The sequence below is a fragment of the Malurus melanocephalus genome, unplaced genomic scaffold (assembly GCF_030028575.1).
Source record: "Malurus melanocephalus ecotype Western Australia unplaced genomic scaffold, MMel_1.1 scaffold_8, whole genome shotgun sequence".
Taxonomy (NCBI): domain Eukaryota; kingdom Metazoa; phylum Chordata; class Aves; order Passeriformes; family Maluridae; genus Malurus; species Malurus melanocephalus.
In genome coordinates, this window is record NW_026623240.1 from 4609223 (window position 1) to 4632594 (window position 23372).

General features: G+C 38.0%; 1 protein-coding gene across 4 annotated transcripts in view; it reads left to right on the plus strand.

Annotated features, from left to right (window-relative positions):
* Positions 1-82: 82 nt before the first annotated feature.
* The window catches only part of TTLL7 (tubulin tyrosine ligase like 7), a 61881-nt gene continuing 38591 nt past the window's right edge, over positions 83-23372 (plus strand). Inside the window, exons 1-6 of one of the 4 annotated variants that reach the window (XR_008965913.1) lie at positions 83-253; positions 1745-1868; positions 20255-20429; positions 20584-20718; positions 21582-21703; positions 22397-22464. Coding sequence is in view for 3 of the 4 variants with exons in the window: in XM_057374909.1 (XP_057230892.1) it covers positions 20405-20429; positions 20584-20718; positions 21582-21703; positions 22397-22464 (350 nt within the window). In the remaining variant the exon portion in view is untranslated. The remainder of the gene's footprint in view (positions 254-1744; positions 1869-20254; positions 20430-20583; positions 20719-21581; positions 21704-22396; positions 22465-23372) is intronic. The other 3 variants (XM_057374909.1, XM_057374892.1, XM_057374901.1) reach the window with 3 other exon arrangements.

The following is a 23372-nucleotide window of genomic DNA, read 5'->3' on the forward strand; positions in this document are numbered from 1 at the left end:
TCGCACGTACCTGTGTGGGAGGGCCCGCGCTCCCCCGCCCCGCCCGGCCGCCCGGCCGTCGGCGGTGCCCCCTCGCAGGGAATGGTTCGTCCCGGCTCCCCGCCGTAACCTCCCGCTCCTCCTCCCGCCCGTGCCCGGCGCGGATGCTGCCGCCCGGGATCGCCCCGCCCGGCATCGCGCCGCCCGTGAGGCGCAGCACGCGCCGCCCGCGAGCCCCGGAGCGCTGCAGGAGCTCCCGCCCGCGCCCCGGCAGGTGAGCTCAGGGTGAGGGACCGGCGGGGCGCGACACCTCCTCCTCCGGCGGCGGGGGTCCTCTGTCCCCTGCTGCCACCCCCGGGGAGAGGCGGCGGAGCGGCGGCCCGCCGTGATTCAGCATCGCCGGCKGGGAAGCGCTGCCGTGTCCGGCCGGGGAGCTGCGGGGGTGTTGGGCGGCCGGGGGGTGCCGGAGCGGGATCTGTCGCCGGCTCGGGGCGATGCTCCGGAGCGGGAGCGCAGGTCAGGAGCGCAGGTCTCGGCAGCCCCGCCGCTTCCCCGGTGCCCCGGGGCACCCGGAGCAGCGCTGTCCGCCCGGGGCTGCGGGCAGGTGCGGCGGGAGCGCGGGCAGCGGCCCCTCGGGAAGTTTCCTCAATGCAGCGGGCAGCCCGCACGCAGGGAGGGAGGATGACTGCGCGTGTCGCAGTGTGAGGAATAGGGAACCAGGAGGCGTTTCAGGATTAAAGGTATTAATTTTCTCTTCTCGCCCCCCTCCCCCCCAATTTTTGCATGCGAAGCCCATCATCTGTGCGGGTCGGATCGCATGTACGGCCAGGTCTCTTCAGAGCCAGTTAAGGTTAAAATGGGATCGTCTTTTGGCAGTGGTACCCAGTGGAGGCTGAAATGTAGAACAAGTTAAATCTCTAGAGATGCAAGTCAAATATCTTCCTGGGCTTTCTGTGCTTAGCTGGAAGCCCATAATCTGTGGGATAATTTTGAATTTCTGCTGTTAGAGCCGCWCATAATTGTAAGCAAAAGGGAAAAGCAGATAATGTTGGAATTTSAACGTACTGCTGAACTCAGTGAGACTGACTTAAGATCTCAGTATTGATCACTTTTGTGCCTTAYGTATTTGCAGTTTGAGTACCAAAATTAGATTTTATTCCTTCTCAGCCCCCCGCTAAACCAAACACACACATACCTACCCACCCTGAGTTCGGTATACTTTTATATCTAAATCCCTCATTAATTAACCAGAGTGATAGTACCTATCTAAATAATATTCAGAGAAATCCTGCTGGTTGTTTCCACACATGAAGGATTGGAAGTACTTTTTTTCTGTGGGAATCAGTTGTCCCTCAAATGCTGCAGAGTATCTCAAAATATACAGTGACTTGGCATCTGTGGAAGCTTTTGCCCCTGTTTTAAGTGATGTGATGTGGTTTTTAGTAGAAATAAGATCTGTGTCAATGCTACTTTGAAAAACAAACAACAACAAAAAAAAACCCGCCAGAAGCAGGTATTATACCAGGGGTTTTCCTATATGGTGAGTAAATGTAATGTCTCAGATGACATATGGCGCAAGATTCTCTGGAGAAAAATGTTACAAAGCTTAAAAAAATGACATACATATAATACAGAGCTATATAATACAGAATATATGATTCCTTTCATAATGACAATATATTTTTACCTGCAGATACTGGCAATATTATACAAGAAGGTCTAGAAAAATAGTTGTCAATTTTTTGTATTTATTTTATTTTTTTAGAAAAATGCCCCCATTCTAGAATTCTGATGGTTTGGATGAATTCCACATATTTCCAAAGTTATCGACCCAGCAATTTGGGAGTGTTAGAAGAGGCCAGGAGATCAAGCCTGTCAGCAGTTATTAGGTAATTATTCTAGTAATCTAACAGTCATTTTAGTAATCTGAGGCTCAGGTTTGCAATCAAAATAAAATTTGTTCCCACATTCTTCCAAAGCTGATGGTGATAAATTGGCAGTGTAGATTTAATTGTGGACAAGAACCGGGAGATGAATTGGGGAAGAAGTACTTAGACACTAAGCCATCTTGCAGTTTTTTATGGTTAGGATTTTTTTTACGATGTTTATAATGCTGTATGTTGGTAATGGAAGCCATAAATAGAGTTTTGAAGGTGAAATGTGACAGACTGATGCTGACTGCTGAATGTGCTTGCCCTGAATTGTCAACATCAAGAATGACTGAAATACRATTTTTTGATTTGAATCTCCATCTGTGGATATTTATTACAAATTTTAGAAGTCTCTGTAGGATACATATGGCAAATGAGTAATTTCTTGAACATCCACATTTGCTAATGTTCTGCACTTTTCGTTTTTTCTTCTTGCCTGTATTTTAATGTTGTGTTAAAGAGTATTTTTGCTTTTAATAGATACTTGCAGATGTCTCATAATAATTGAGAACACATTACTCTTAAGTATGTAAATCCTTAGGAAACAAGAAATTGAAATGAAATCTTAATGTCTGAAATAGAGAAATGGATAGCGTCTTCCAAGCTGCCCTGCATCAACTTTTGCAGTGCTTCTGCCTTAAAAAAATGCACATGGCAGAATGTTGCAAGATAATTTTTTGATATGAGTTAGTAATTTTTTGTAGTTTTGTGCTGTAGTTTTATCAATGTAAAGACATCTTGTAGAAACCAATGGTGCTAATTTTTCAATTCACTTTCATTTCCGCAAATCTTCAGAAAATTCCAAATGTTATTACTGCCTTTGGGGCAGCCCTAAGTTATGAAGACACTGAGGTTGTTTTTTTTTAAYAGGCCTTGTGTCAATCCCTGACAAAAAAGACGAAAGCTTGCCAGTCTTTTACTTTTTGATGAGGTATTTCCATCATCTATATTTGACACAGTCACTCTGCAGTGATCTGAGTGGGAAAAGGATAATTTGGATTTTCCTAAAAGAGGGAGTTCATTTTATTTGGATAGATGCATRCAAACTGTCAAAGCTAAGAAATTTCACTGCACATACCACATATTGGAGCATATTAGCTGGATTTTGTTTTTCCCTTGTGAACTTTAGAATACTTAGCCTTAGATTATTTTTTATTTTCTACATGCATAGAAGTTAATTGGGGCCATTTGAATCCTACTGATGGAAGTCAAATGGCCCTTATTAAGCACAAGGAGCTCTTTAGAGCTCCATTAATGCTTACCTAAAATCCTGCCAGAATGATACTTTGCAATTACTCCTTTTGCAGACATTATGAGCTTCCTGGAAAGTTTACCAGAATCAGTGAACCTTTTAAACATCAATATTTAAAATACTAATGCATTTTTAAATTTAGAATGGAATTCGTTGATGTCTGCTRCACTGATGGGTAAAAGAATCATTTGCAGTTGAATGGATAGGCGAGAAAAAGGTGACATACTGAAGGAATCAGCCTTTGAACCTGGTGGGCATTAGAGCAAATCTTCTTGTTCCATGGGYACCCTTGGAGCCAGATTCTTTCACCCCAGGAGATTCTATAGTACCTCAGTCTACTGAATACTGTTGTTCCTGGCAATGAASGCAAGAACCTACAGATTCTGTAGGGGTTAAAGTAATAGCTTTATGCTAAAAGCATCTCCCAGTTTTCCTCCTTGCCTTCTCTCTTAAATGTTCATCAACTGTACAATATAGTTTCACAATTTTACCACAATAATTTATACTAATTTACCARCGTTTTTGTTCTGGCATTTTGTTCAGGCATTTTCCTGGCATTCCATATGCCAGGAAACAAGCTCTAACATATTGGAATAAACTTTTGGCTTTGTGTTTTAAAGGGTTAAATAAAGCAGACATAACGGTTCTTGCTTTTAATATCAGCTTTAATCAGAAAACAGGATCTTCAAAATGAAGACCACTGTATACAATTGTAGTGTTTGTTTTCCCAATGTTAAAAAATAAAGTTCAGATAGTTTAAAATGTTACAATATAGATCCACATTGTTTCAAATGCAATATTTAAAAATATAACCACATGGAGTTTTCACAAGCATTCATTTCTGGGGACAAAGGAACATTACCATTTTACAGAGAGTTAATAATAATTAACAATAATAATGTAAGACAAAAGAAAATGTTCTGCTTTAGGAATCACTTTTCACTTTCTGGAGTGGAATGAGTGTGATGCCATTTTCCACTTACGCTTGTATTTGGTTTTGGAAAGGTTCCAGATTGAAGTTTAATATGTGCCACTGTCCAAATGCACCTTGGATGGCTACTTTACTGTTAATTGGTAGAAAAACTGACTGCCTAAAAGGAGGSAAGTGCTTTACACTGCAGTYCAGGAGCCTTTTATGGCCAGCAGTWGTAACAGAGTACTGACAGTCACTCTTCAGAAGAGAGAAATGATGGCTAAATACACCTTTCATATATAATAAATGCTACAGAAAGAATTGTGTAGGGTGTTGGTTTCACAGTTAGACACAGAGATGTGTTGACATGTTTATTTTCATCCTTGCTTAGTAGCAAAATGCTAAATATATTCTTCTTTGGTTACATTAAAGTATGTTTCCTTTCAACCTTGTCCTTGGGTTGACATGTGTTTGTTTTATTTTTAGCACTTGAAAACCAACACAGTTATATCCCTACAGGGTGCAGTGGAAGCACCAGAGTATAGCATGAGAAAATGAAATCAGGTGCTTAATTCTGAATCCTTGCAGGTGAAGAGGCAAGATCTTGATACTGATGATGAACACAAAAAACGAGTGGACTGACAGGACAGAATATTGTGGGATTTGATGGGGAAATCACTTACCTGCTTGCTCAGAATGAACTTTCCTTGAAAAATATAGAATAGGGCTATGTGATGGAAGACTCTGCTTTCTGTGCTTTTGTGGGTGGTTGTCAAGTGTGCACTGTTCATTGAATATGAAATTKTAGTGAATTTGTAATGTTGTTTTATCCTTCCAAGCTTATATTTTTGGTGTGGAAAGTGGGAGAAACATGCAAAAACACTTGGTATAAATTATTGATGAAAGAAATCTCAATGATGTGCACTTTATTCACCCAGGGAACACTACCCTTTGAATTACATTTCTTTTCATGGGGCTTTTTAGAGGGATATAATGTTGTCCTAACTTTTTATGCCAACCTGAAGTCTTTGAAAAGCTATAAATTACTACTGAGCATTAACAATTAGGCATTGATTTGAATAAGAAGGGGTTTTTTACTTAAAATGAGCAAGAACGATCTGAGAACATGAGTTTGGTACATTTTGTGCCATTTAGAAAATGGAAGCATTTACTGAAGATAATGTTTCTGAGGATGRAAAGGAGATATACAGCGAGTAAAATAAAACATTCAGGTACAGGAATCAGTGCTGTTTCAAACCAAAACTGTTGCAAATTCATTGAGCTGGGAATCTTGTAAGGTATTGYRGTGGTTTTGGCTGGGGTAGTGTTAATTTTCTTCACAGTACATAGTTTGGGGCTACGTTTTATGTTTGTGCTAAAAACGATGTTGATAACAGAGATGTTTTTGTTATTGCTGAGCAGARCTTACACAGAGCCAAGGCCTTTTMTGCTTTTTGTACTGCCTTGCTGGCAAGGAGACTGGGGCTGCATGGGAAGTTGGGAGGGGAYATAGCTGGGRCAGGAGGTCCCAAACCACCAAAGGGGTATCCTATATCATACRATATCATGTGCAGCATAAAAAGAGRAGTGAAGAAGGAGGAAAGGAGGATGTTTGGAGYGATGTCTTTTGTCTTCCCAAAAAACTGGTTCCTCATGATGGAGACCTGGTTTTCTGGGGATGGTTGAGCACCTGCCTGCCCATGGGAAGTGGTTAATGAATTCCTTGTTTTGCTTTTCTTGTGCATGCAGCTCTTGGTTTCCCTATGAAACTGTCTTTATGTCAACCCACGACTTTTCTTACTTTAATCCTTCTGATTCTCTCACCTACCCTGGGAGACTGAGGTGGTGGGGAAGGGAGCGAGTGGCTGCGTGGTGCTTAGTTGGCAATTCAGCTTAAACTGTGACAAATATTAACCCAGAGCAGCATCCACAAGTGCAGAAATAGAAGACAAGTAAGGGAGCAATACAGAGTTCAGAGTTAGATTTGAAATTCTGGACACTAGTTGAGAAATTATGCAGTTAATGACCCCGAGCAGTCAATTAAAAAAGCCTATATATTACTTCCCTCTGTTGCCTCTAGGTATGAAGAGAAAATGAAAGGACATTGTGGCCTTTTTGCCAAAAGCAACRCTCAGAAATACAAACACGTATATGAAGCAAGTCTTTGATTTTTTTTATGAGAAAATGAAATAAAACTTGTGAGAAATGAAAATAAAAAAGTAGATATATTCTTGTGAATATGTGTTGGGAAGGTCTGGTGCAGATAGTCGACACATCATTTAGTTTCATTGACAGAGAAATACCTCTTAGTCATGGGGCGTGCAAATATAGTACAGTTCCAGCTGTTTGAGAATAAGATTTTAATGGTACTGTTGAAGCTGACTCTCTACAACAGTTAAACCTCAGATACCTGGAACCAAAACAGGATGAGGAACCATGGGGAAAAGTAATCTGTGGGAAGAGACTTCAGGAGAGATGTCCAGATTTCACTTGCAGTTCTCTTTTTCCACAGGAAATTGTGTCACAGTTGGTTGCACTGAGTTTCCTCCTATAATTTCCTACAGTTTTGAAGTCCTTGCAATTGAAGTCCTTCAATTTTAGAAGATGTATCTGGCCAATCAGAGGCCAGATACATGAGGCCAAAGCAGATGCCTTTATCCTTGATGTTTGGGAGTTTTTTTGTGGTTTTGTTTGTTTGTTTATGTATGTGTGTGTGTGTGYGTGTGTGTGTGTGTGTGTGTGTGTGTGAAATGAAGAACTATACTTTTTATGAACTGGGGAAGATTGCAATGAACTGGTAAAACTATTGAATTTTCAGAGCCTTATTCCTTTGCAATGAGGGTGCAAACCTGGGCATTTGTTTGATTTTCTCTTTCATTTGAATGAGCAAGCCAGAGATACATCCTCTGTGGTTCAGAGAGGGTATCTACTCTTATCATTTGTAAACTGAGAGGGGAGGAAGTAAGGGGAAATATCGTTAAATACAGTGTAGCCTTTACACATTTTGCTCCCACATAGCTGTGTTCTACCAGCATATGATTTCCAAAGKCTGGCATTTGGGCTAGTAGGACTACCAGCAGTTTCTGCGAATATATCCTTTCCCATCTCACTAGATCTTTCTCTCCACAGTTCTTCATCTTTGTAGGATAGGTGTGGTAGTAGACATGCAGCCAGTCTTGTCTGGCACATCTGATGGGCCTGACTCCTATAAAACTAAAGCGAAAAGATGGAGTGCAGTTGATATCTCCAGTTTTCTTCTGTGGTTGTTCTTTTTTGGTGGCTTTTGTTTGTTTATTCTTTTCTGTGGATGGAGAGTAATCCATTTGAACAAAGGAACTTTCCAAACCTTTTATTGTCAGATATTCTTTGTGGTCTACAGCCCATTAAAATGTACTGAGCTGTCAAATCACAGCCATCTTTTCTGAATGTAAAATAATAATATGACAAAGAAAAGTTATCTTATGAARTGATATCAGAAAACAATTTCTTATTGATATAAATTGGCATTGTCAAAGAAAACAACCTCATTTAAGGAATATGAATGGCTTCAGAATACTAAAGAAAAAACGACTCCAGTAAAGGAAGTACCTTTTCTCTTTCCATCACTTCATGTAATATTTCATTTGGTTTAAATTGATCTGTAAGACTGTAACGCTGACCTCACTGAAATCAAATAGGCTTAGTTGCAAAACTCAARTGTCATTGGTCCAAAGCTGGAAGAGAATGAGAATCTTCTCTTATTGCAAATTAACTTCTTTAGCCTTCTTCTATGCTAGTGTCTTGTGTTATTGTGATCTTGACCTCTTAATACTACATTTGAAGAAGCCATTGTCCTGGTTACAGTAGCTCATATCCCTGTTACATCTCTTTCCAGTCACTGAGTCATTTTCTGTTTTTAGATTTTAGTTCTTGTTAGCTTATTGTTATGACTAAATCCTACTGACTTTCTTCCCACGACTCTTGTCACACTCTCAGTAAAGTGGGAAATAATGCATTCTTTCCTTTTAGCATGTATCTTGCCTTTGTCTTGTCACCCAAAACACAGGAAAAATACCTAGAAAGGGTTAAGAAAGAGATCTAAAAAGTGCTAGGGGTAGGCTAAATGGGAAGGAGCTGCTGCTGCAGCCAGTCTTTCCCTGGTGTATTACTGCCTGAAACTGTATCAGCTGTCAATTATTGATAGAAAAACCTGTTTCCGGAGGGCTGACTCTTCAGATACTTTCAGCAATGCAACACTAATAGTAAGTGATTTCATTTTGCTATTTCTACTGCAGAATTATTTTAAATCTGTTTCCGTATCAGTGGGAGGTCCTGGTATGACTGTGTATTCTGCAGTATGTAATCTTGTCAGCTAAATCCATGATAAATAAACACTTTGCACTGTTACCAATAATTGTATGCAGAAGAATTTAGTGTATCACCCTGCCACATGCTGCTGTAAAGGTTTTGTTTGATTGTTTGGGATTTTTGTTTGTATATTTTTTTCATTATTACTCTCTATTGCAGACTATGCTAATTGAAATCCATTGCTTTCAGTTTGAATGCTCATGCATTCTGTCCACCACAAGTATTTTGCAATGATTTATTTTTCCAGGAATCTTGCTCCTTTTCTTTATTTTTTATGCTTTTTCTCATGCATCCTTGAACTTATATCTTATCTTTCATTAGAACAGAGAACTAGACTCAGGAGCATCTACTGAATGCAGTAAATTGTGAACCATTAGTTCGACAAAATATGCTTTGGGAGAGCAGCATGAAGCATTTTCTGTGGCAGTATATCTCTATATCACCTACACAGTAATCCYTGTTTCTAAACATGTGAATTCTGCATGAGCTGTGAAATGTGAAATCCTGCCTCTAGACTGCCAAGCAGTTCTGAAAGTGGTACTTGAAGCTTGYAATCTTTTTCAAGAAAGAGAGAAATTTGGAGGCAACTCAGTTTGAGCTGTAATCTCTACTGTGAGGAAAGTTTGATTTAAATGGACTCTATTTTTGACATGGATGAGACCAAAGGAGTCTGTGTCTTAAATATAGTTCTGAACTGTGTCATCAGCCGGTCTGTCCTGGAACTGAAAYTTCACTATATAAAGTCCTCAAAAGTCAATAGAAATATCTGTATTTACTTCACTTAGTTACACAGACAATTCTGTATGGCTTGACCTCCTTTGCACTAAAGACTTGACACAAATTTTGTAATTTTTGTACATATCTTCAGAGTGATGGAACTGGGCAATTTCCTGAAGAAAGCTTTTTCTTCCTTTGAGCAATCCAAGGARCAAAAAGAATTGGGAAGAAATTTCATATGTGTGAAGTAATGTTCAGAGTCCTGCATCAATAGCCAACTATGAATGCCAGTTTATTCTCTTTCTTTTCTGTTTGGTRTGTCAGTTGCCATCTCTTCCATTGTCATTTGTACTAACCCGTTGCATAAAACTTTTTCTGAAAGATTTATTCTTCTGGTTTTAGGTGTGTTGTAACTTTTCCGTACCTTTGGATTTAAAAATGGCTTTGACTCAGTTTGGTGCATTTCTTTTTTCCTTATCTGTGGTTATGAGGTCAGTATACTCAAATAGACTACAAAAAAAATCTTCCATAGTGATCTTCTATAGTGAAGGATATGATGTGTTTGAGAGAGTCAGAAGCACAAAAAAATAAACTTCATAATTTTCTGTCTAAGATAATATGATCAAAATAAAGGTGTGTGGGTCAGTTCCCAGTTATGTTTCATTTTGGCTGGTGGTGATGTATTTTGCTATAACATAATAAGAAAGTAATGTATTTGTTTCTTTTGAATATTTGAAAAGGACTTAGCTTTGCAGCTAGCATGTATTTGACTATGTAAGTTTATGCCTTTCTTTTTCATTAAGAATGTACCTTTAAGAAATATAAGATTAAAGCAATGAAGCATAAAATTGAGCCTTGCTAAATGAATTGAATATACCACTTTTCTCACATCTGATTGAGGACTTTTATTTCAGAATACTTTCAAAGTGTACCTCTTAGCTCTGAACCAACGCTTTTTTTAATTAAAAAAAAAAAAAAAAAAAAAAGAAAGTAATACATACATACCAGAGCCACTTACTTTTAAGTGTTGCTTTTTAGGAGTTGACCAAGATGGATGAGGACAGGACTAACTGTGCTATCGTTCCAAACCTGAAACACTGCTTCTGCTGTGATTAAAGCAATGAAGGCAATATTAAGCCTTAGGGCAGTTATCTCTCAGATTTTGGAAATGTTTTAAACTACATTAAAAGCTCCAGTCTTATTATCAGCATGGTTTCTGCAGCTCAGAGACAATGTGTGATTACTTAGTAAATACTACAGGGTTACCTCAGTAATGCTGTACTTATCAGTCAGAARGTACATTATCCTGATTCTATGAGTTCATGCATATCCCAGAAAATTACTTTTTCTGGGTAGGCTATTCTCATGTTTTTGGTAAAAATTGAAGCTGATGTGTATAAAGTCTGGTGCACATCACTTTTTTTCTCTTGTTTTGGGTATTCAAAGTATTCAAATKTAGGAACAATATTTAAGATGTTGTYTTTCTAGGCTTTGTGACTACATGCTGTATTTCTCTACAGGTGAGCAGTACATGCACAAAATATTCCTGCAGTAGGATAATGGAGTCTCATCTCATTGCTGATGAGGATAGTGACTCTATTTAGATCCCCTACAATGGATAAAATAGTGTGACACAAAGGGTTTGGAGCCAATCCAGCCTTTTAAGGGAATTTCTATAAATCAGGTCAATTCAGCTAAAGAAGCTTCTGATGCCTCACATCCTTTTGAAACTGCTTGATGTTCTCCTGTTTTCCTGTTTTATTTGCAAAAATATTTTCAAATCAGTGGTACCCCACGGAGCTCCAAGTATTAAGCTGTGGGGGTGCAATCTTGTTTTTGTGAAATGTTTTGTAGCGGCTGGAGTTTCTGGTTCATTTATTGGCTGTTTGCAAACTGTTAGTAGCACTAAGTGTTGGCTGCAGTAGTCTCTGATATTGTAGGCCAACTGTGGATAAATCTGATTGTYTTGAATTGTTATTTCCAGAGTAGAAGTATATGACAGTAAAGTATTAGAAGTCTACCACCACTAATAAAAGCATACAAATATTGCCAGTGGAGCTGAGCAAATGGATTAATGGTTGGAAATGTCAGGATAGTGTGATAAAGAATTTGGTGATCATGTAAGAGCACCTTTCTTGTACTTTCATGGTCAAGAAGCCTTTGAATAAATGTTTCTTGTAATTGCAAGAAACTTCTTTTTGGTGATTTATTCAAGACCTGATTTTTGTCTTAACGTTTGTACATCGGGTGCTGAAACTGCAGGCTAAYGTCTGCCAATTTAAATTTCAGACTGCTGTGGGAGTGTCACCCTTGTTGCTAAACTAGAAAACATTGTTATGTGGCAGCATGTGAATTAGGATGATGTAATCTTCAGTCAGAGTTGTCGTGGGCCGTGTGTGAGGACTGCAGCCCATGTCTAGTGATGCTGAAATGAATCTATGAATCGTGGGCCTGTAAAATATGAAATGAAATGAGGCAGACCAACACAGAGTTGAGGTGTGGCTCTTGTGATACACAGAACTCTAGAAATTAATTTAACCGTATTTGTGTTCTTGTGTCCTTGAGCTTGAGGTTGTTTTCACACTAAGCCAATGCTGCCAGCTTGAAGCAAGGGAGGGAGAATTTGATGTGTGAGGGGGAACTGTCTAAAGATATCTTTTTCTCTTTTTTTTTTTTTTCCCCAAGATCCTTAGCAAATCTCTCCCCAAGGTCTATTTATAATATAATGAATCACTGCAAACATATCAGCTTCATTAAAGGATTAGTGCTTTTTATACTAAGACAGTTCTGCTGATATATGTAAAAAGTTGAATTGTCCTATCTTGTAGATCCCTAAGGCCTCTAGCTCTTACTAGAGAAATAAATCATTTGAGAAGTGAATGATAGAAAAAGAAAGGAGTAGTATAATTCTGGCGGTGATTAGTGTGTGGTGTACACAATTTAAAGCACCCTGTGATAGATGTTGATGTGTGTAATGAAGAGCATGGATGGCACACTGTGAAATCAAAAGCAGAGCAGAGATGTTTCCACAGGTGCCACAAGTCAAGTTCCTCTCCTAACTCTCTCTCRTTTCCCTTTCCCGCTAACAAACACACAATGTTAATGTTACACCTTGATATTACTATGACCCAGGATTGTTACAGCACATGATGATCTCTGTTTCGTTCGTTAGAGGCCAAGGCTGTTTCAGCTCTGAGCAGCCTTTAGCGTGTGTCAGTCCATCAGTGAGTGTGGCCTTCTGCGCTTGGTCCTCAAGACAAAGCAAATGAGTGTCCTTGTACCGTTTGGTTCCAGGGAATGCTTCATTTGGGGTGACRGGTCCAGCCCTCCTATGGCCATGGCTCTCCTGCCACTCAGCTGCCACTTGCAGAGCTGATGTGGCTGACAGGCTCTAATGGCCTGTATGTTTCTAGGTTGAAAATGCCTGTAGCACATTGATGATGTTTTAAAGGAAGGTGGAATATAATATATTTATATACAATCATTTAATATATATGTATGTATGTACTGGTTATATATAATGGTTCTATAATAACTAGAGATTGGCTTCTCTTCAGCAGTGTTCAGTGAAACTTACTGTGATCAGGGAGTAGGAATACTTTATGTTCCAGAGTTAGTGAAATATCCTGCTGTCAGATTTATGCTGTTATTGACACTGAAGTGGTGAACAGTAGTACAGGATTTATGCATTGTCTCTGGTTTTTGCTGGCAGAGAGTAAAACATGAAAGCTGGTTTTTTAGCAATGACAGAGATAGATATTTTCTGAAATTCAGATTTTACTGTATAAAAGCATTGKTACACTTTCTTGTTTGAGCTATTTTCTCAATATTTTTCCTTGCCATTATGAATGCTAAATAATGTTTGTTTAAGTTCACAGCATTTTATTTTTGAATTATTGATTTGTAAGTTGTGCAGATGCTTTTCCCTTACCTTGTCAATTAATATATTTTCTATGTTGTACTGAACAAGTAAAAGATTCAAGCCTTGAGCTTTTACTGTAGTTTTCTAATTTGGTCTCACTTTTCTTTGATGGCCCTCTTTCAATATTCAGACTGTAACGATGAAACTCTATAGTGCTCAATTTGCTAACAGTCTGAAATAYGTTATCACATTAGAAAGGGCTTTTGAAGGGTGAGAATGAGCTAACAGATAGGCACATTGTGTGCTCTGCTATGAAAGACACWTCAGAGGTCATTTTTTAAACAGAAAATCAATCTTCAGATTTGAAAGATTTGACATTGATTTAAATTTACCCAATGACTTGATGTTTCATTTTGGAAAATGGATGAATGCAAAAAGAAGCAATATYATTTCAAGATAACACTGAAAAGAATTGCTTCTGTGCTCAGTTGTGATCTCTGTATTTTGTGAGTAGGAAATGATTAATCCCTGTGAAATTCTGACTTGATACTTCCACCATTTTAACAGCTTCTAATACATTTTCTGTTTCTTGAATTGGGGACTGTATACTTATAATTTCATAGATGTTTTATGGTACTAAACAATGAAAAATTTAAATCCAAAACTGTGGAGTGCAAAGTCAGGCGAMGACCAAAGTAAAATCTCCTGTGAACTAACACTGCAAAGCTCTGGGGACCCTGTGCCACTGTGTGTTTCTGAGCCTTGGAGCTGGCACTGAAGGGTCATCTCCTGGCCAGACTCCAGCCATTTCAGATAACACACTTGTATTCTCCAATGAAAGACACAGGTTCACAACTGTGGTGCAGACTCTGTTTTGCATTGTTTAGAAGGTAGACTGGAAGGCTCAGGACAGTTTATTCTTTCAGTATTGCTAAACAGGCATTGTCCAGTTAAGTTTGTTATGTGAAATGTGATGCAGAAGGCWGATTCTAGGGCCTTTACTGGGTGGGATCTCAAATGGCTGTTTTAAGGTTAAACTTGATCTCARGTAACTGTAACACAGGCTCAAAGGTAGAGTGCTGTTACTGTAACTTGGCTTGGTCATTTGGTTTGGTGTCTTTGGRAAATGTTAGAAGTTTTTGAAATGCTGGCCATTCATTTAAACCAGTTCAGAGAATTGTTTTGCAGAACTGCGTGATTCAAAAAAAAGTTGTGTAAATCATTYTGTTGGTATTCCTTTGTAGCTTGTATCTGCCCATTTAGCAAACCAAACACCTGAGAACTCTGTACATTCACATTAGCTGAAAGAATGGCTGAATGAATGTCTCATCTCTTTGATGATGGGAATGAAGAATGTTTAAATTAATAGACTTCATTTGTCTTTGGAATATTTTGAACCAAACCCTAATTACATGCAATTTTAAGCAAGTGACAGAGAGCCTTTTAAAAACAAGCTTATCACTTTGACATATCGAGCCTCAAAATGGAGATTACTTTTTGCATGTAGACTTTCTCTGTAAGAGTGAGACCTTGCCACCAAATTGTTCTTTGAGCATGTAACAATAAAACTGGTAGCTATACTTGCTTGTAGCAGGAACACTTCAACATACATTTTATAAGGACATATATTAAAAAAATCATGAAAGGGTATGCGGCTTTTAGTTCTGCTCTTTTGTTACTGAAAATTGTTATTATCTTGCTGGGTGCGGTACTGAAAAAGACATTTTTTTCTATTATAATTTCTGTTGATTTCTTAATCTCATTTTGAATCTGCATTTTGTATCCTAATTCTAGATCAAGAGTAGATTAGAGGTTTGCATAACTGTAATGAAAAGCACACCCCCTCACTATGGTGTTTCCAGACTTCCACACTATAAGACCTAAGGGTAAATGACTTAATTGTTAGATTGGAAAAACCTTAGAACTCTGATGTTTGCTAGGTCAGTGCTCTGAAGGCTATGTTCACATTTTCTTTTTCCTGTTTCTATAAAATTTTTGTTATTTAATTTTCCAGCTAATTGGAGAGTGGAGWTTGCAGCACTGTGATGTTGTCCTTCCATCCCTGTGGTCACCTGCCGAGTTCTGTAGCTGTATCTCCACTGTGTCTCCATTTCACTGCGAAAGCTCCTTATGTCAGGAGCTTTGTGGGTTTCTTCCCAGCTCCCCTGCATTTACAGACACTTCTGACAGCACAGAGTAAATTGCACTGATGGGCTCAAAGGAAAGCAGTCTGCTARTTTTAAAATCTGTTCTAAAATATTCCATTGTTGATGAGTGATTACTTACCTGTATCTAAAGAGCGCAGGAAATTAAAACGACAATCCATTTGTGTAGCATTTCACCTAGCTATGTCAGATGTTAGTTTTCTTTGAGAGGTCTTGTCATATGTACCATGGCTTAAGAYCTGAAGTCTTGTTTTCTGTTCATGCATGTGAAGTTAAGCACATGTATAACCCATGGAACTTTTCAAACTGGGCACCAGTAGTTTCACAATTGCTTAGAAGGAAGGAAGAAGTTCACATTAAAAACAGCACACTGGGTAATAGAGTGTTGTCTTGGCTGTGGAGCATGGACTTTTGTGTAGCAGGTGATTTTATCATTTCTAGTGATTAAATCCATCAGATTAAATCCATTTTAAATGTGCATGTGCAACCCAGTCTCTTTTTCCTAGGGTGCACAGTCATGGTTTCATAGTTATTGATATGATCCAAATTAGGTTAAAGAATCTCATTGACTTGCGTTCTTTGGAMGAGGTTCTCAAATTGCACTGTGTTATTTTTCAGTTTGAATTTGACTTTCTCTACCTTTTTTTGATCTGATCAATTAAATCTTTTTCAGGGATGCTTACTGTTTGGGGGAAAAAAAGGTGGGCGGCTAATGACATACAATTACAATTGCTATTTAGAGACTAAAAATAACCTTTTCGAGTCCAGACTGCATCAAGACATAAAGGTTGATGAAAAGCAGAGGTCACTTTTGAGTAGTGTGGAGAAAAAAACTAGGAAATTACAGAGGGATTTGTTCAAAAATACTTACATATTATCTAGGCCAGGAAGAATTTTTTKGGGGCAATTTTCTAACTTTTTATGATGCACTTAATTTGTGTAACAGCAGAAAAATACTTTTAATTTTTGATATTCTAGAATATATTACAACTTGTAAAAGAATCATTCCATTGACTATGAAACCACTTCTTTCCATTGTCCCCTGCTCTTTACCAAGGCACTCTCACRTCTTGCTCAGACTGTTCCTTTAAATGGACTTGAACATCTGCTGTGTTCTCAGTCTGTGTGCAACACTTCCATCTTCAGCAAGAGTATCCTGTCCCTGGAGGGAAAAAAAGATCCTTCTTTTCTTTGTATTTTTTTTTTCTTTTGTGCCTTTCTAGGACAGGATTGTGTGCAATGTACCTCTCCTACTGTCACTCTCACACCTTTGCCAGGCAGCTGTAAAGATAACATCTCWTCTTTCTCTCCCTGCAGAACACTTTCAGTCAAAGTGCTTGTTTATATAATAATGTGCTAACCTGATGAAGACGCATTCATTTCTTGTTCACAAGTCTTTCTCCATTTATGTGTTAACCATTTTTGTTCAGCTGCCCTTGAATCTGTATGGTTGAGCAACAAACCTTCACCCATTTATGTGTACCAGGATATCAGGAGGGAAATGGTATATGCAGCAGGGACTGCAATCCTTTTCTGCCACAGTGTGAATTCAGAGATTTCTGACAGCTGACTTGCTTCACAAGTCCCAGTTTGAAAATAGAATGCTTTCTTCGATGTTATTAAAAGCAATCTCTTAGAAACAAGTCTCTCAGGTAGATTACTAGCGAGAAATGCCTCTACACTGTTGTAGCTGAATGCAGGTTATAGGTTATGCTTATTTTATAAGTAAAAACTTCTCACAGGTATAAGAACTGACTCAGAATTTGATGTAATCATAACCTGACAATGCTGCTGCTGTTACTGGGCATGATCTGGGTGAGTCYTGCAATAAGCTTTGCCCTGTAACTGGCAGAGGCTGTCTGCAGAGCAGTCTGTGCTGCAGGTCTTTCCCTTCAGCTGTGCTCTGACCTGGGAGTAGGGCTTGGCAGTAATGACAAATCTCAAGATGTGAGCTAGAGGAAGGTGCCTGGGGAGGATCTGGGTCAGAGAACAAAGTAACTTTAGGGTGGTTTCTGCTGTACAGAATTAAAAAAGAAAGATGTGKAGGAGCAGCTTGTGGCTGCCTGTGCCCTGCCGTGTTGCCTCTCAGTGCTCTGTCAGAGCGCTCTTCTCCCTGCAGCTCCTTCCCCTCAGCAGCAGCCCYTCATGCATTGCTCCCAGAGATGTATTCTTCTCTCTCCCAAGTGGTCCATTTCTCTGATTAGAYAGTGGTTCCTCTGAAGGGTAGTTAGAGGAACAGTTGCAGTTTACCTGGGAAGATTCCAGCTTCCTCAGTAGGGTGGTATTAGATTTTCTTGCTGTGGAATTGGCACATCTCATGCTACTGCACCGGGGGCACACAAAGCAGGGAAGTCTAAACAGGGGCAAATRTACTGCTCCTGTAGCTCAGCCTACAAATCACAGCAGCAGTTCASTGCTTTGGGTAATGCATACCCCCAGAGGAGATGCAGTATCTCTCATCTGTCACTTGACAAGGTAGGAAAAGCTGAGACTGTCCCATGCCATTGGACCTTTGGAAAGGAGCAAAAGAACAGACTGCATCCTMTGTAAAATACTTTGGAAAACTAATGGTTAAGAACTGCTAGTGCTTCACTATTCAGTGAAATAGTTGAAGATGGGCTACTAAAGAGATGCCAAGCAGTTGTAAAACAGTTTTGAATTATTGCATACAAGCTTAAGTCAGAATACAGTTTATTGATATGGGATGGTTCTTGTGAGAAGTTAAAATCCTAAAATAAGTCTGAGTACAGAGTACAGTCCCATTACTTTGCTTTCCACATGGCTGAACTGCTAATTGTCCACAGAATACTCTAAAGGTGGCGATTATCTTTACCATCAACTCATGTATGCGTGCTTAAAAGTAGACTGGTCACAGACCCTGAGTGTTGGTACATGATATTTAAACCCTAAAGAGTATTCTTTTGAGAAGACTAGCGTCTGTCTGAAGAAAAGCAGTAATTCAGCAGTGCGGTGCAGTTTGGAATTTTATGGTCCACCTACAGAATACAGTGTGTTATAGTAACTTTGTGCACATAATTTTCTGTGATTGTAAGATRAATGAAAGCTCTGTGAGCTGCTTGCTTTTTATTAGCATATCAACTTGTGAAACATGCCCTGTTAGTAAAGGGCTGGCATTTCTCACAGGGAAATGTTAGTCCTCTTAACGTTCTTCCAAATTCATTAGTTTTTAGTCAGTGCAGCAAAGAAACAACTGCCAGGCATTTTTGTATGTTTGTAGAACATACATCCTTAATTGGCTAACAGATGTACTTCAGTATTATTCCCAGGAACTAAACAWGTTTTGTACCATGGTGGTATTCTTAGCCTGAGAAACAGATAACATGCAATATCCAGTGAGTCACTGTGCCCAGCACTGCTTTTCCTTCACAGCGGTTTTAAGGAGGACAAATGCTTTGCTTTCCCAACTCTGTGCCTAATTTTAGTATGCCAGTGTGCCCGAGGACTTTCAGGCCACCTCCTCAGATAATGTCATCCAAAACATTCAAACTTCAAAATGGCTGGGTGTTGCTGCTGTGCTGATTGACTGGATCTGTGTATAAAACTTCTCTTGTTCTTTATGGATAAATACACAGGGGCACTAAATGGACATGAGGGAGATTTGGTTGTCTTGTTACAAAGCAGAATTTGGCTCCTGGTACATTTGTGACAGTCATAAGAGTACCATAATCTGTTCTTTTTATCCTTTTACACTACTGAGCTGTTAAGGGTAAATGCCTGTCTTGAAAGGAAATTAGATCTTGCAGCTCAAAATATCTGCTTTTATATTTTCTTAACAGGCAGGTGATTTGTCCAGAACATACTTAYATCTCTCTCTCATCTGTTGTATACACCCACACAAATAGACAAAAAAAGTGGATTTCTATATATTGTTTTGGTAATTTTGTTAATGCACATCTTGTCCAGTCTTATGACCAAATATTTTTTGCATCATAAGTCATGGCTGAATTTGACTTTGCTGTAATTTCCTGCTATTTATAGCAGAAGTAACTCCCTGTGCTCTCTATAAAGCTATTTTGAAAAGATCTTGCAATCACCAAAAGCGGCAATATAAACTAATGTAAAGCTAGGGTAAGGAGCTTTGGCTACACATATAACTGCAGAAAAGAAATGAAAGCATTTAAAGATCAGTAACATATTGTATATGTTTTGAAAACTTGTAGATTTGAGGCGCCTGCCAAAGACAGCGTTTGTTTCCTTGTAGGCTTTGGTATAACAGTGCTGCATGCCCGAAGTCATGAAGCAGTGTGTTTAGAGGTGATTTATTCCCATGGTTTTTTTCCTAATATTTCAACCCATGTTTTTTTCCTAATATTTTAACCCATTGTTCTTATGTGCTTAAGCTGGACCTACAAAACATCTTAATATGTGTGATTTTTCATGTAGCACTGTATTCATGAGGGGAAAAAAAGAAAAAGGAATTTTGTATCAGTGTAGATGTAAAAAAAGCATTTTATGTAAATAAATGCTCACTCTAGAAACTGAAAATGTGTATGTTTGTCTAATCAAAATGTCTTCAAACCAAGTCTGTTGTGTCATGAAGTGCTCATGAAACTGCAGCCATGTTACCATGTGGTTGTTGGACAATTGCTTTAAAAAACATTGAAAAGTGAAAAAGGGGAAACATTATTAGTATGATTTCAGTTATTTCTCACTTGGTACCTGAAAACCTATAATATGTCTGATTTTATTTTTTTACTTAAAACATTGTTTTAAATACTATAAATTCATTGAGCTTTGTGGAGATAGAAAATAGCAGTATTGATTGAATTCAATGTTACCTATTTTCATATCCAAAATGTCCCATACCCAAATGAAAATCAGAAAATGAGGTGATACAATTTCATTTTGAAAACTAACACTGCAAAGTTATTATTTCCCAGAAAACAAATAATTGAACTGCAATGAACAAAGTTTTGTATTTATAATAGCTTGATCAATCTTTTAAAATATCAGTTCTTTMTATGTCTTATTAAAAGTGTTCTCATATTTAGTTTCCTGCTGGTTTTTTTTTTCAGGATTTCTCTGTAACGAAGTCTCTCTTACTTTTTTTTTTTTTTTTTAATACAGATATCTATCCATTCCAGAACAAATATTTTCTATAACCGGAGACTGAAATGGCATGACTGGAGTTTTAAGGAATTTGGCTTTGACAGTTTCACCATTACTGAGAACTTGGAACAGAMTCTGAACTCTATTTCTGCACTATCCTAGGTTATAATGCCATCCTTTCCTAATGAGGGAGGTATGCTAGTSTTGGATTTTTAATATTCCCTAAGAATTATTTGATATGCTTGTATCTATAAGTTGTGATGAAGTATGTGTTTGTATTTTTAGTTAATTTGTATATGTTATTTGAGATATAAAAATGTTGAKAGTTGTAACATTGTTTTTCAAAGATAACCAAGGAACTGCTCCTCTGACTTTGAGTTCAGAACTACCCTATCAGAGCACAATTAAAAGAAAAGTCAGAAAGAAGAAGAAGAAGAATGGAGTCATCACTGCAAATATTGCTGGCACWAAATATGAAATTGGTAGGAAACTGCACACTTTGTTTGCATGCCTTTGATGTGAGAGAATTACTGATTAATGGACTTTGCATGAAGCTGACAGAAATTTCTGAAGGAGTTTCTTTTGTAAGAAACCTGGGATTTTCTTATATTGTTGAATACATAGCTTTGAACAGTGTCCATCTGTTAATTCCATTTCAGGAAAGGGCCTTGAAACATAAAAACTTAGGTAATCCAGAAGGCAGTGGAAGAACTCTCTAAATATCTGTTATGTGTGTTTGGAAGTTTACTTAAAGCCTAGAAAGTTGAGAGTGTAAATTCACTGTKAAATACTCTGTTATAGAGAGGCTTCTCAATAAAATCTGTTCATTGTATTTTAATGCTTGGTACTAATATATTTTTTTTCCTAGAATCAGAGTTGTGCATGGCACATAATCAGTCTGTGTTTTAAAAAAATTGAAGTTATGCATGCATTTKCTTTTGCAACACTCTACCTTGTGTAATGAAGCATTTTTGTCACAATCTGCCATGACACGTATAGTCATCACTGTTTTAAAATTAATTTACTGCATAACCAAGATAAAGTCTAACTGCTGTACATGAGGATTTTTGCTGGATGATTAGGAAATACCTTGAAGCTCTTTTCAGTTCCYATCAGTGGTTGTGTTGATTCCTGCCTCACGATAAGGTGCTGTAACATTGTAATGGCAGGTTTGCAATAGACTGATGGAAATATTACAAGATAAATAGCTTGCTACGCTGACATTGTTCTCAGACAAAGGGTTCTGTATTGGAAGTGTTTAAAATCTTAATTGTTTTTTTAAATGTGGGAAATTAATCTGTKTTAGAGATTCAAAATAGTCCCTAAGTCTKTGATTTCTCCRTAGTACGTGTAGTAATACAAGAAATGGGGTTTGTGAAAACACGTGATGAAGATGAAACAGCAAATCTTATCTGGAGCGATTGTGCTGTGCAGCAAGAGAAGATTGCAGAGCTTCGGAACTATCAGGTACAGTGGTAGTTAAGATTTTTGACATGTTTCAGTGAGCTGCTTCACTTCACTCTGAAATATTCAGTAATTGWCACTGCTCAATTCTGTTTTTGTGRAGGGAAAAAAAARSCCCMCAGAAAACACAACAAACCCGGYTGCAATAAGGCTGTGCCACTGCATATATTAAAATCCTAGTCTCTTTTCCAGAGTTATTTGTTCATACCACTTGGAATCTGGTGTGTAAATATTAGGGGCTGTTCTCTCAGGCKTTTTTCTCCCAGTTGGATGTTGTGAATGATCAGTTTAAAAGAAGATGTAAGACATCATTTATAAGTTTCTCATAAGCTTTTAAGCAGTAAATTGACAACCAGAGCTCTTTCCCWGTTCTGTGGATAAATAATTTGGTTTTTTACCATTACTTTGTGTATGCATTCTTTATTTCTAGATAGCTTTGTGAATAAAAGTATGATAGTCTCATGTATTAAATTAAATCAGTGGGCACATGTATTGAAGGAAGAGAATASAATTTACAGCATCTTTAGTATTGGTAAGAATATACAGTATAGTGTAAGATACTATCTTTAATAATTTMGATGTATCAGTAATTATGTTTTCCTGAGCATCCAGCTGAGTGTTTTAAATGATTGTATAAGGTATGCCAGGAACCCCAAACATTTCAATTAATTTTCTTTTTTTTTTCTATTTCTTCAGAGAATCAACCATTTTCCAGGAATGGGAGAGATATGCAGAAAGGATTTTCTGGCAAGAAACATGACTAAGTAATATTTCTTTTAATATTAAGAAACTTTCCAGCTGTAGTATTTAATGCAGTAATATACAGAACTATTGCTTGTGAGGTTTGTTTATTTTTACTAAGAAACTATGAGAGGACCAAGTTTAATAACTTCAGCTTTGGTCCTGGATCTGKGGTATYGGAGTGGGCTACTTTATCTCTCCARTTGACTTGAGTGGAATATTATTTCTGTTCACCTCTCTGTCTACACACTGCAGAATGCAGGTGAGTCTTGAATTACTGTACAATAAACCTACTACAAGATACACCCAGGTATATATCCCATAATGGTAGAACATAAAAAAATAACGGTATGTGGCTGGATAGTGCATCTGGACATAATCCTGTGCAATGGGTTTTAGGAGAACCAGATGGCCCACTGTGYTCCCTTCCAACCTGACCAGWTCTATGATAGTATTTCTCTAAAGTAATTAATGGCTATATCTTTGCATATATGAAATTTAAAAAAAGTGAAGCATATTAATGTTTATATAAGAAATAAGTCAGTGAGGCTCATTTGTCAATTTCAAATTCTCCTTACTCTCGTGGAATAGCTGGGTTCTGAGGAATTATCCTAGCTGAGAATCTGTGAGTAAGACTTGTAAGAAAACAATACTAAATAATGATCTGATAGCCTGGTAATAAGGAAAGGTTTGAGGGTAAATATATGTTAATATTTTGGTTATTGTAATCTAAATTCATTTGTAGAACATTTATTAATAGAGTCAGTCTTTTGGCCCTCAATATTACTTACACTGTATTAACTGATAACAGAACAGAATTTGTTTTCATATGAGTGTAATTATTGTGACATCTCCTCTCTCTCTCTCGATTTCTTTCTCTTTCCTTTTCTGTTTTGTAACTAGAAAATATAGCATGTAGAACTATGCAACC